At 41.9% G+C, this 13,340-nt stretch overlaps 1 protein-coding gene across 2 annotated transcripts in view; it reads left to right on the top strand.

Moving 5' to 3' along the window:
• The window catches only part of TRMT9B (tRNA methyltransferase 9B (putative)), a 67,648-nt gene that overhangs the window by 44,122 nt on the left and 10,186 nt on the right, over positions 1-13,340 (top strand). Inside the window, exon 3 of one of the 2 annotated variants that reach the window (XM_040243182.1) lies at positions 5,077-5,231. In XM_040243182.1, the coding sequence (XP_040099116.1) occupies positions 5,078-5,231 (154 nt within the window). In that variant the 5' untranslated portion in view covers position 5,077. Of the gene's footprint in view, positions 1-4,900; positions 5,232-13,340 lie in introns of those variants that run through there. The other variant, XM_040243181.1, reaches the window with a different exon arrangement.

Raw genomic sequence — 13,340 nt, 5'->3', positions numbered from 1 at the left:
TTCTGCCCAGAAGTTTTTCTCTGCCCAGATCTTTTCTGATCACATGTAATGGTCAAAGCATATCCCATGGCTTTGCCTGAATCAAGCTGGGTGGAGAAGTGTTACCCTAGTTACACGCCCAGAACAGGAAAACCAAATATCTGTGACCTATTACTGACCACCCTGTGGCTAGAAGCAAGAAGCACTGATGTTTCTCTGTTTGGTCCTCTATCCACAGGAAACACACCAAGCCACTGACCCCTCCTACTAACTTCCTAGCACTTTCTCTCCCCTCTTCTGCTCTCTAGGGAACAACTTTCCATTGCACTTGAAATCCAAACTAGTTCTTGGATGTGCAGGGCATCACTTTCTGTGACTTATTCTTCCTTTCAAGTTTGTCAGCATGCAGATTAGGAGCCTGGCTAAAGCAAACCCCACATCCCTAGCTTCAGCTGGAACCCTACACTAGTGCTGTAGTACCAGTCTCACTAGCTTAGTCATAGGACCAAATTCACAAGGAATCTGCATATATGTATAGGGCAGGAAGGGCTTCCCCGTTTGCATTAATGGTAAAGAACCCACCTGCCAATGCAGGAGACTTCAGAGCTGCAGGTTCCATCCCTGGGTCAGGAAGATCGCTGGAGAAGGGCATGGCAACCCCTCTGGTATTCTTGCCTGGAGAATCGTATGGGTAGAAGAGCCTGGCAGGCTTCAGGCCATAGGGTCACAAAGAGTCGGACATGACTGAAGCAACTTAGCATACACACACGCACAAAGAACAGGAAATATAAATCCACAGAGTGTCAAGAATGTCAAATTGGATGGCCCCAGCTCTGCAAATCAATTTCACAGTTGGCTACATATTCTGCAGAATATAATCTTAAGTGTAAAATACAACAAAATGAATTTATATTGTTCACATGCTTTCAAACAGCTCTTTGAAGTTACTTGTTTATGGTAGAAGCTGGGCAACGTTGGGGAAGAATTACAGAAAGGTCTCCATGTGGTGCTCTTCAAATTCTACAGATTCTGAGCTTGCAGATGGAGCCAGCTTGAAGGGAATCAAGCTCATGCTGATTGTCACCTTATCGGTGTGTGTGTGTGCTCAGTTGCTAAGTTGTGTCTGACTCTTTGTGACTTCCTGGACTGTAGCCCACCAGGCTCCTCTGTCCATGGAATTCTCCAGGCAAGAATACTGGAGTGGCTTGCCATTTCCTTCTCCAGGGGAATCTTCCTGACCCAGGGATCGAACCTGGGTCTCCTACGTTTGCAGGCTGATTCTTTACCACTGAGCCACCCGGGAAGCCCTTAACACTGGCAAGTGCAATAAAGCAAAATGTATTTGTTCTACAGTTCTCAAGACTGTACTGCCTAATTGATTCCTTAAAGGGGGACAATTTTAAACAAACCTAAGTCTACTGAGATTTTGATTACAGAGAAAAGCATTCAGTGTTTGGGTTTTTCCTCATGTGTAGGCAGTTATAGGCAGCCATATGTTTACTTTGTATTCTAGTTGAGGGTGTAATATAAGCTGCTTCAGTTTGGGTGGAAGTTTTGTCAGACATCACAAATGAGATTTGTACTCTGTTAGAGTTGCCAGATTTTTTGCAGGGACTGTGGGCAGGCCCATAATAGTTAAGGATAAAGTGAAAAGTAAAAATCACAAAGTCGTGTTTGACTCTTTGTGACCCCATGGACTATGCAGTCCATGGTATTCTCCAGGCCAGAATACTGGAGTGGGTAGCCATTCCCTTCTCCAGGGAATCTTCCCAAACCAGGGATTGAACGCAGGTCTCCCACAATGCAAGCAGATTCTTTACCAGCTGAGTCACCAGGAAAGCCCAAGAATACTGGAGTGGGGATCTCCCCAACCCGGGAATTGAACCAAGGTCCCCTGCACTGCAGGCAGATTCTTTGCCAATTGAGCTATCAGGGAAGCCCAGTTAAGGATAACCTACTGCTAATTTAAGAGTAAATCCTGAAAAGCTCTTCCTCGCAGTGAAAGAAATGATGGAATGAGAATATCATCATTCTCATCATTTGAGAATATCACCATTCATAAAATAGAGTGAAAGTCTGCCATTTGCAACAGCGTGGATATTATGCTTATAATACTCAATGAGAGTATTATGCTTAGTGAAATAAGTCAGACAAGGAAAGATAAATACCATAAGATTTCACTTACACATGGGATCTAAAAAATTAAACAAACAAATGTACATAACAAAACACTCAAGAAACAGACTCACAGATAGAAAGACCAAACTAGTGGTTAACCCACTCCAGTATTCTTGCCTGGAGAATCCGATGGACAAGGGGGCCTGGTGGCTGCAGTGCTTGGGGTCACAAAAGAGTCAGACACAACTGAAGCGACTAAACAACACAGTGGTTAACAAAAGGGAAAGGGGAGGGGCAAGGTAGGGCTATGGAATTAAGAGATACAAGCTATGTATAAAACAGATAAGCAACAAGGTTACACTATAGCGCTGGGAAATACAGTCATTATTTCATAATAACTTTAAAAGTATAATCAATAAAACACTGAGTCACTATGTTATAAACCTGAAACTAATATAGTACATCAACTACACTTCAGTTAGAAAGAGTCATCAATGGATTGGACGCTGAAGGTGGTGAGCGAGGACTTCACTGGTGGTCCAGTGGTGAAGACTCCAAGCTCCTGCTGCAGGGGGAGTAGGTTCGATCCCTGGTCCGGGAACTAAGATCCTACATGTCACGTACGGTGGCCAAAAAAATTTTTAAAAAATTGGTGAGTGAGATTATGGAAACAATGTTTACATGGTCTTTAAGTATCTTTCATCAAGATATTTGTTAAAAACAAGGTGGAAGGTGGGCACTTTACAGTGAGGTAACTCCTCAGATGCCACCTGAGCCAAGTGCCTTCTACTCCCCAGAGTGTCAGAGACCAGGGAGTGGGGGGTGGAGGGAATACAGAGGCTGGCCAAGGACAGCACCTTCTCTTGCCACATTTCCATCTGCAAGCTTGTGGGTGTGCAGGGTCCCCTCTTCCCACACTCCCCAGGTTATTCTCTTACCCTCCATACTCAGAGTCCACTCTGGTTCTTTCTTTCTTTGTTCATTTATTGAAGGTCTGCTGTGTGCCAATTACTGGGGACTTGGCATTAAATAAGATAAGCCCTTGTTACCTAGGCTCTTCCAGTCAGGGCTACAGAAGAAAAAACACCTAATAGACTTACAGCCCTCAGTAACCACAGAGGACGCATGGGACGCAAGAGGACAGGGGGTGGGACTCAGCCAGCTGGCGAGCAGTGGTCGGGCCAAGTGGGTTCTTCAGTGATTAAAAATACTTTAATACTGATTGGTACAAAGCCACGGTCTGAGCCGTGGCCGCTGCCCTAAGATATCCTCACTCACATGCCACAGGAAAATAATTAAAAGACCAAACCCTAAACAAACAGAAGCCTCGAAGACCTGCTCTTCCACTTTCCCCACTCCTTTTTATTTAAATTTTTTTCTGTTAAATTTTTGGCTGCGCTGGCTCTTCACTGCTGCCTGTGGGCGTTCTCTAGTTTCGGTGAGTGGGGGCTACTTTCTAGCTGCGGTGCAAGGGCTTTTCCCTGTTGCAGAGTCTGGGCTCCAGGGCGCCCAGGTTTCAGGAGTTGTGACACATGGGCTAAATTTCTCCACTGCATGTGGGATCTTCCCAGACCAGGGACCAAGCCTGTGTCCCTTGCACTGGCAGGTGGGTTCGTATCTATTGCACCATCAGGAAAGTCCTCCCCACTGCTCTCTGATTGCCCTTATCCTGCATGGGAGGTCAGAGAAGTCCTTCTGGAAGAGGTGATGCTTGGGCCAAGAATGAATAGAAGTTAGCCAGGTAAGGCACAGAATCTGTGCCAGCCCCTGGATGAGAGAGGATGCATCAAGTCTGAGAAACCTCGGGTCACTAAGTATGACAGGTGCCCTGATGCTGGGGAAGGAAGGTGAGAAATCGCTGCAAGAGGTAAGTGAAGGCCAGATCAGAAAGAGCCATGGATACCCTCCTGAGACACCTGGCCTTGAGCAGACAAGCCATAAAATGCCTTTGAAGAAATCTAAGATAGGGAGCAATGGCAACCCACTCCAGTACTCTTGCCTGGAAAATTCCATGGGAGGAGCCTGGTAGGCTACAGTCCATGTGGTCGCTTAGAGTCCCACACAACTGAGCGGCTTCACTTTCACTTTTCACTTTCAAGCACTGGAGAAGGAAATGGCAACCCATTCCAGTGTTCTTGCTTGGAGAATCCCAGAGATGGGGGAGCCTGGTGGGTTGCCATCTATGGGGTCACACAGAGTTGGACACGACTGAAGCGACTTAGTAGCAGCAGCAGCAAGATAGGGAGCAGCACAGTTTTATGGTTTTAGAAAAACAGTTGTGGCATAACTGAAGGAAAGAGGCTGAAGGGACAAAAAAAAAAAAAAAAAACCATTTACAGGTGGTTGAAGTAACTGAAACAAGAACTGAGGTCTTTTCTAAAACAGAATCAGTAGGATGTGAAGAAAATGGTTGGAATCCAAAGACATTCAAAAGGTAGAATCAATCGGGCTTTGTGATTGGACTGGAGTTGCAAAATGCATGCTATAAAATTTTAATCTCTTTAGCATCCAAGAGAAGAGCTTTATCCAAAGTGAACCACGGCTAAGACCTTTGTATATGTTTCCAAAATTAAGGACTCATCTTGCACAGAAACACATTACAGTTAGCTCATTCCCAAATGACTGTTTTCTGAAGATGTACAGCTAAGAGCGATGCATCTGCTAGTCTTCCGACAGTGCTGGTGAGGTTCCGGTGAAGGCTGTGTACTTTGCAGTTTGTAACAGAGGGAGGGGACATATGTATACCTCTGATTGATTCATGTTGATGTTTGGCAGAAACCAACACGATTCTGTCAAGCAGTTATCCTTCAATTAAAAAGTAATTTTTTTAAAAAAAAAGAGAGAGAAAAAGAAAGAAAGGATGAAAACAGCACAACCTTGGCAGTCGTAAGTTCCCATTTTAGGAAACCTGCGTCTCCATCAGCCGTTCCCGGTGCCGGCTCTGAACCGCATGCCCTGGCGTGACCCCGCTCTCCCCAGGATGGACCACGCAGCCGCCCAGCTGGAGAAGCAGCACGTGCACGATGTGTACGAGAGCACCGCGCCCTGCTTCAGCGACCTGCAGAGCAAAGCCTGGCCCCGCGTCCGCCAGTTCCTCCAGGAGCAGAAGCCAGGCAGTCTCATCGCCGACATAGGTAACCCGGGCAGGGCAGTCTGATGTGCATATACTCCGTGCCTTTCCTTTTCAGATTCAGTTTTCATCTCTGTTCTAACCGGAACTCTGAAACCGTATCCTTGGCATGTCAGCACCTAGAATATTCACTTTATAGCAGAAATTCATGAGGTCACACGAGAAAGTAGAAAAGTTCCCCAAATCTACATTTAGACAGAGGCGGTCTTCTCAGAGCCTTTGTGCACATACTTCACAAACCAACCCGACCTTGGCTGAATCTGCCTGGACTGAAATGACCGCTTGTGAGTCAGACCATTTTAAATGTAGATTCCTTCACATTTGGGAGTACAGTGTTTTGGTGGCTCACCTTGAGGGGCTTCCACACCTTCTACAGAAGAGCCAGAATTGTGTATATAGAAGAGGTTCTATCTGGCATCCCTGGTGGCTCAGACAGTTAAGAATCTGCCTGCAAAGCAGGAGACCTGGGTTCGATCCCTGGGTCAGGAAGACCCCCCTGGAGAAGGGACTGGCTATCCACTCCAGTATCCTTGCCTGGGAAATCCCATGGACAGAGGAGCCTGGAGGGCTACAGTCCGTAGCATCGCAAAGAGTTGGACACGACTGAGTGACTAACATACACTCACAAGAAGCCCTATCACCTCTTACGAATCTCAGGAATTCCTTCCCTTAACTATTCTGTAGGTGTTTTATTATTAGAACATATATTGGATCATATCTTCATAATCTCTGATTTGCTGGGAAGTTTTCAGCTCAGTATGTTTTGGAATCTAGAAGTGGTAGCCACAGCCCAGGAGAGCTCAGATTAAGTTTTAAGATAAGGTATGATTCCACTGGAAGCATTCCCACCTAAATCTGCTCTCTAGCAACTGCATGCACACAGGACCTGTATGAATCGTTTAAGTCTGGAGTCACAAGTTCTGTTTAATTTGACATTCAGTCAAAATGCTGGTAAGAGAAATAGATGTGCCCAGGGCTTTTAGCTTGTTAAAGACGGTGCAAGGAGGGTAGAATTCAAAGAAGGGGTACATGTCATGTAGAAGTGGAGAATCTTTAAAAATATCTCTATCGTGTTAACTTAAAAAAAAAAAAAAAACTGCTTTCAGAAGATGCAGTGGGTTTGGAACTCTTACCACTCATAATATAAGCAAAGTACCAGGATCTTAAATTAATTGGGATGAAAAGGTTTGGAGACAACAGAATGTATATGCTACTTTCTCATGAAAAAAGGTGCGTGTTAGTTGCTCTTTCCTGTCTGACTTTTTGCGATCCCATGGAATTCTCTAGGCAAGAGTACTGAAGTGGGTAGCCATTCCTTCTCTGGGGGATCTTCCCAACACAGGGATTGAACCTGGATCTCCTACATTGCTGGCAGATTCTTTACTGTCTGAGCTACCAGGGAAGCCTGATTATATCTTACATCAAAAATTCCAAATGGAACAAAGATTTAAATATAAGGAAATAAAGTGATTAAAGGGCTAGAGGACAACTATGTTATTTTTTAAAATATTTTCAAAAGCCAAAGGCATCTCCATGCATGACACAAAACAAGTCAGAAACCATAAAAGAAAATACAATTGATTGTTGTCACTTACAGAAGTCAGATTCTATAAAGTTCCTGTGAACCCAGAATTAGTGAACACTGAATTGGCGCCCCAAGGGGAAATACAGGATTAGGTTCCTATGAGCCTGTGGTCACAAAACTTGTCAACTGGTCAACACCTAATCTTGTTTCATGTGTGTTTCTGTTTAAAGACTCTCGTGCACTGTCAGTACAGGCTCTGGCATTACAAATAGATGCGCATGCAAATACTGAGTGTGTGAGTAAGGAAGATTGACTGCATTTAGTATTTTTGACTGCATAAAATTTAAAAGGTTCTACAAGGCAAAAATCTAGACATAAATATAAGGGAAGTAAAAAACCAAAATCAAACTAGGTAAAACTAAGTGCAACATATCTGATAGAAAAAGAAGTAATTTTCTTAATCAACAGAACTTTCTTCAGATTCAGTATGAAAAACCAATATGATGAAACCATATGAGTAAACAGTTTGAATATTAGGGGAATACATATTGCTTAAATTTTTTTGATAGGTAATCCATTTAAATGGCTTAGTAACAAAGGTACATTAAAAATGTATAGTGAGAATTATCTTCCCATCCCAGCTCCCAGCACCAAGTAACCCACATCAGAGGCACTATGCTCTTAGCTTCTTGTTTAATCTTGAGATACTTCACATAAATATAAGCATATTTGTGCATGTAAGTGTGTGCCTAGGTAGACTTACCTTTTTCAGTTACACAAATTAGTATGTTATACAGACTGCTATACAGCTAGCTTTTGTCTCTTTTTGTATATTGAGATCAAAAGAATCCCCCTGGAATGCAGGAGACATAGGAGATGTGGGTTTGATCCCTGAGTCAGGAAGGTCCCCAGGAAAAGGGAATAGCAATCCACTCCAGTATTCTTGCCTGGAGAATCCCACGGACAGAGGAGCCTAGCAGAGTACAGTCCAAAGGGTTGCAAAGGGTCAGATGCAACTCAGCACAGCACAGCATAGTGTTTGTTCTATAGCTATTGAGTATGAAAAGCTGCATAGCTTTCTATGCTAATAACACCACACCAGCAGATATGTATGTTGTTTGCTACATTTTGCTACTATGAATTACAGCACAAATAACATTCTTTAAGTATCCCTGTGCAAATCAATTTAGTAAATTTTGTGTGCTCAGTAGCTCAGTCCTGTCCCACTCTTTGTGACCCCCATGGAGAGTAGCCCACCAGACTCCTCTGTCCATGGAATTTTCCAAACAAGAATACTGGAGCAGGTTGCCATTTCCTTCTCCAGAGGGTCTTCCCAACCCAGGGATCGAAACTACGTTTCTTTTGTCTCCTGCACTGGCTGGCAGATTCTATACCACTGCGCTTGGAAATCCAAATGTTATTTAATTCATCTGCATCTTTTGACTTTAATGTTATTTATAGTTTTTTACTACTCAGTAAATACTTGAGAGTCCCGTGGACTGCAAGGAGATCCAACCAGTCCATTCTGAAGGAGATCAACCCGGGGATTTCTTTGGAAGGAATGATGCTAAAGCTGGCCACCTCATGTGAAGAGTTGACTCATTGGAGAAGACTTTGATGCTGGGAGGGATTGGGGGCAGGAGGAGAAGGGGACGACAGAGGATGAGATGGCTGGATGGCATCACTGACTCGATGGACACGACTCTGAGTGAACTCCGGCAGTTGGTGATGGACAAGGAGGCCTGGCGTGCTGCGATTCATGGGGTCGCAAAGAGTCGGACACGACTGAGCGACTGAACTAAACTGAACTGAACTGAAATAGTAGGATTAATTTAATTACACAATGAAAGATAAGTTTAAAAATAAAATTGAAATTAAGAAAAATCAATAAAAAGGAAAGAATCCAAAGGGATTAGTAGAGAAAAGGAAGGAGAACAATACTGTTAGTCACTCAGTTGTGTCCGGCTCTTTGTGACCCAGTGGACTGCTGCCCTCCAGGCGCCTCTGTCCATGGGATTCTCCAATCAAGAATACTGGAGTGGGCTGCCATGTCCTCCTCCAGGGCATCTTCCCAACCCCGGGACTGAACCTGGGTCTCTCACATTGCAGGCGGATTCTTTACCGCTGAGCCACCAGGGAAGCCCGTAGAACAGCAGAACCATCCTCCGAAGGAAATACTGTTTCTTTCTCGGTTTTCCACTTAGTTACAAAAATCAAGTCTATGTTGGCTAATTTGACTGGTATTTAGATTAGCAATTTGTAATTAATGATTTGGGCTTCCCTCACAGCTCAGTTGGTAAAGAATCCCCTGCAAGGCAGGAGACCCCGGGTTGATTCCTGGATCGGGAAGATCCCCTAGAGAAGGGATAGGCTACCCACTCCAGTATTGATGATTAATAAAACTCTGCATAGGTAACCAACATGCAAGGTAACTGGGCTCCAGGTGCCCACACGGGGATTCTCTACCTGCTATGCTATTTTAGTGGTGCAACTGTTTATTGGCTAAATTTTATTAAGCACATCACCCTGTTCCCCAGCGAAGCTGATCTGCTGAGGTGTGCGATGACGATTCCTGAACTGTGTCTTCAGGGAGGGATCAGGAGTGCAGGGAGAGCAACTGTGTCTAAATATAAAGAGCACTGAAGATTCAAAGACAGCAGAAATGAAAGTACCCTCAGGAAATACTGTAGCTTGTATAATGAAGGCAACCTTTTCCTGAAACGGGCTACTAACTTAAGGCCATTAGAAGAGGGAACATGCCAGGGATAAGCTGGGGGACTGGGACTGACATATACACACTACTATATACAAACTAGAGGACTAATAAGAACCTGCTGAGTAGAGCACAGAGAGCTGTACTCAACAATCGGTCATAATTGATGAGGGAAAAGAACCTAAAAAGAAGAGGGGATGTATGTATATGTATAACTGATTCACTTTGCTGTACACCTGAAACTAACACAACATTGTAAATCATCTGTATTCTGATAAAAAATACAATAAATAAAATAGAACCCTATTTGGCTAACCAATCCCCTTCAGTATAACCTTATCCTTATATATACAACTCAACAAAGTCTTAAACTGATAAATTATGACTACAAATAGAGTATAATATTTAAAAAGAACATGGTACATGGTGGGTGTTCTTTGGGTTTAAATCTTTACTTTGATTAGTTTAGAAGCAAAATAAAGACTAGAGCTATATTCCTTTCTGTGCAAGGTGACCTTTTTACCTGACATCAGAGACAACTATCCTAACAGTATTGAAATTTTTATTTTTGTACACATAACTAAAACTAATTTTTCAATAATCAAAGTTCTTTTTTGCCTTTTAACTCTCAATTATTTTCCCCATATTCTGTGGTCAGACTTATTTTGCTAAGTCATTCTCTAATTACCATTTCTTCTCTGAGTCAATAAAAATTTAGAGCTCCTACTAAGGGGCAGGCACCATGCCTACAGAACAAAACATATTCCCTCATCTCTGACTTCAAAAGGTTTAGGAGAAATAAATAGGCTGTATTCTTCCTTTTCCCAGAGGAAAAGAGAATTCTCTTTCAGATAAGGTCTTAGCCAAAAAGAAAAAAAAAAACACAAAACTTCAATTTAAAAAAATGTAGCTCTTTCTGCAAACTTCGGAGGGAACATTCAGATTAATTATTTCTAGCAAGTACTTACTCACCATGGGCCAAAACATCTTGCTGAACTGAGGTAATTATCTGTTTTCTTCCTTAGCTCTACTGTGGTGCAGAATACGGAATAGAGGGGGACGGAAGCACGCAGACACCTGCTATTGTCGCTCTGCAGTACTACAGGAGGTTATCATTTAATGAGATTTTGTAAAGGAGCATGACTGCTGTGTACAGGAGCTGCCGAATCAAAAGTGTTCTGATTTACTTCTTGCTTGTTTAAGATAATGGGGTGACTAGGCTTGGCAGTATTCTTCATTTCCTCATTAGGATAAAATCTCCCCTCTCTAGCACCTCCAGTTCTGCACTTAGGAAACAGATAATTGCACTGTATTCAGGAGTCTCATTACTATCTTTAAAAATGAATGCCATGTTGGACGAATTGGGAGGGCAGCACAGACCTACATACACTATGATGTGTAAAATAGAGAGCTAGTGGGAAGCTGCTGGATAGCACAGGGAGCTCAGCTCGGTGCTCTATGATGACCAAGAGGCTGGGGGTTGGAGGGAGGTCCAAGAAGGAGGGGATATGTGTATACTTATAGCTGACTCACTTAGTTGTACAGCAGAAACTAACACAACATTGTAAAGCAATTCAATTTAAAAAAGAAAAGGTATTCAGAACCAAAAAAAAAGAAAAAGAACGCTGTTAGAAATGAACATAAGGGAATTCCCTGGTGGTCCAGGGGTTAGGACTCAGTGCTCAGGGTTCAATTCTGGTCAGGGAACTAAGATCCCTGCAAGCAGAAGAGCACAGCATCCCCCCCACACGCCAAGAAATGACTATGGGATAGATCAAGGGCATCGGGGGCACTGGAAACACTTCAGGAGATGATAAGATCTAAGAAGACCTCAGTTTCCTCATTGCTACCAGATGCTCTCTGAACACATCTCTCTAGCTCTAATATTTCATGAACCTGTTTTTATTAGTATCTTGGAAGTAATTTCCCCTTTTATTTTTCTAAATGTATCCCCTGAGCCAGTTCAAAACAGCAGAAAAATTTACAAGGTTATTTTTCTTAAAATACGAGCACCATCTTTGAAATGTTCGGGATTTCAATTTTAAAATACTTTATGGATTATATTTTCCCCATGGTTGCTCTCACATATTGGATCCTTTTTCTCAAAAGCATTCTTAGGGAGTATGGCTATGAGATCTAAAATATTTCTAAGACGTCAATCATTTAGACTGAAATAATAAAGTTGGAAATCTTATTTTTTATTCACAAGCTCTCCACTATCTCAGCTGGCATTGGGGAATCTTAATTATGTTTTTAGTGTCTCATATAATTTTGAATAGCTCCTATTAAGGAGTTATCATCAAAGAGTGTTGTGATGTATTTCAAAAGCAGCAACTGAATCATCTTTGAATAGTGGTAGCTATCTTTCAGGCAAAAAAAAATATACAGCCAATGCCAGTAGGCAGGGATATAAGCTCTAAGGAGATCTTTAAATATTTCTGAAAAAAGAAATAGACGATATGTCTGTGCTAGACAGAATACTAAGCACTAGACCATGGAACGTTTTGTTTCAAGATAACCGTTTATGTCACTAGCTTCTTCAGCATAATATCAGGGAAATCCGACTGATCTAAATCTAGGCGCTGTGTGAACCTTGAATTATCTGGGTCTCTGCCACTGGAAACCAAATGTCAAAACTGGTCTATTTAAGAAAAAATAGTTCTTTGTTAGAGGACTTCCCGGGTGGTCCAGTGGTTGAGAATCTGCCTGCCAGCACAGGGGACGCAGATTTGATCCTTGGTCCAGGAGCACCCAACAGGCCGCAGGGCAAGTCATCAGCACTGAGCCGGTGCTCTAGAGCCCGGGAGCTGCAACGAGAGAGGCCAGCACGGTGAGAGGCCAGCGCACGGCAACGGAGACTGGCCCCCACTCTCCGCAAGCGGAGAAAGCCCGCGCTCAGTGACAAAGAGCCAGCACAGCCAATAAGTGGACAAATAAAGAAGTTTTTTAAAAATAAACTTACAAGAGCTAGCACTGACAGCAGATTGGATAAAAAGACACTGAAACCCTTTTTTCATTCAAATTTTAAATTTCTGAAAGGCCTGTTCCACTGTATAACTTATAAGTTGTTATAGAAGTTAAAAAGTTGTTACATAGCGGCAAGTTGTAAGAAGTTTTGATAACACAAGACTAAAAGCCCAGAACACATAAGTCTAGAGAAATATGTATGTGAAAGTAACTTATAAAGAGACTGGACCCTATCACTAGAATACTAGGGAACTGTTATTATTAATAATAGGATTAACAATAATAACACTACCATTATTAATAATATTAATAATATATTATGTTTTATTATAATTATATCTAATATAAAATTATAATATAAAATGATATATTCATTATAAAATTATTAAATTTCATTATAATAAAATATTATTATTATATTATTATTATTAAATAATAATACTAGGAACTATTACTACCTGCTGGGGGCCAGCTGACATTTCTTGCTTGTGCTAGGGAAGTTGTATTAGGGAACTATTACTATTAATAACAGTTAGGATTAACAATAATAGCACTACTATTATTAATAATACTATTAATAATATATTAATATATTTTGTTATAATTATTAATTATAAAATTATATTATAAATATAAAATTATATATTTATTATAAAATTATTAAATTTTATAATAATAATACAATATTGTTATATTAGTATTATTAAATAATAATACTAGGAACTATTACTATCTGCTGGGGGCCAGCTGACATTTCTTGCTTGTGCTATCATGTTAAGAAACCCCTATGGACATGATCTTATTCAGTCAGTTCAGTTCAGTCGCTCAGTCGTGTCCAACTCTTTGCAACCCCATGAATCGCAGCACGCCAGGCCTCCCTGTCCATCACCAACTCCCCGAGTTCACTC

Source organism: Oryx dammah, unplaced genomic scaffold (assembly GCF_014754425.2).
Source record: "Oryx dammah isolate SB20612 unplaced genomic scaffold, SCBI_Odam_1.1 HiC_scaffold_7, whole genome shotgun sequence".
NCBI lineage: Eukaryota > Metazoa > Chordata > Mammalia > Artiodactyla > Bovidae > Oryx > Oryx dammah.
The sequence above is the reverse complement of the archived record's forward strand: the minus strand, read 5'-3'. Positions and strand labels throughout refer to the sequence as shown.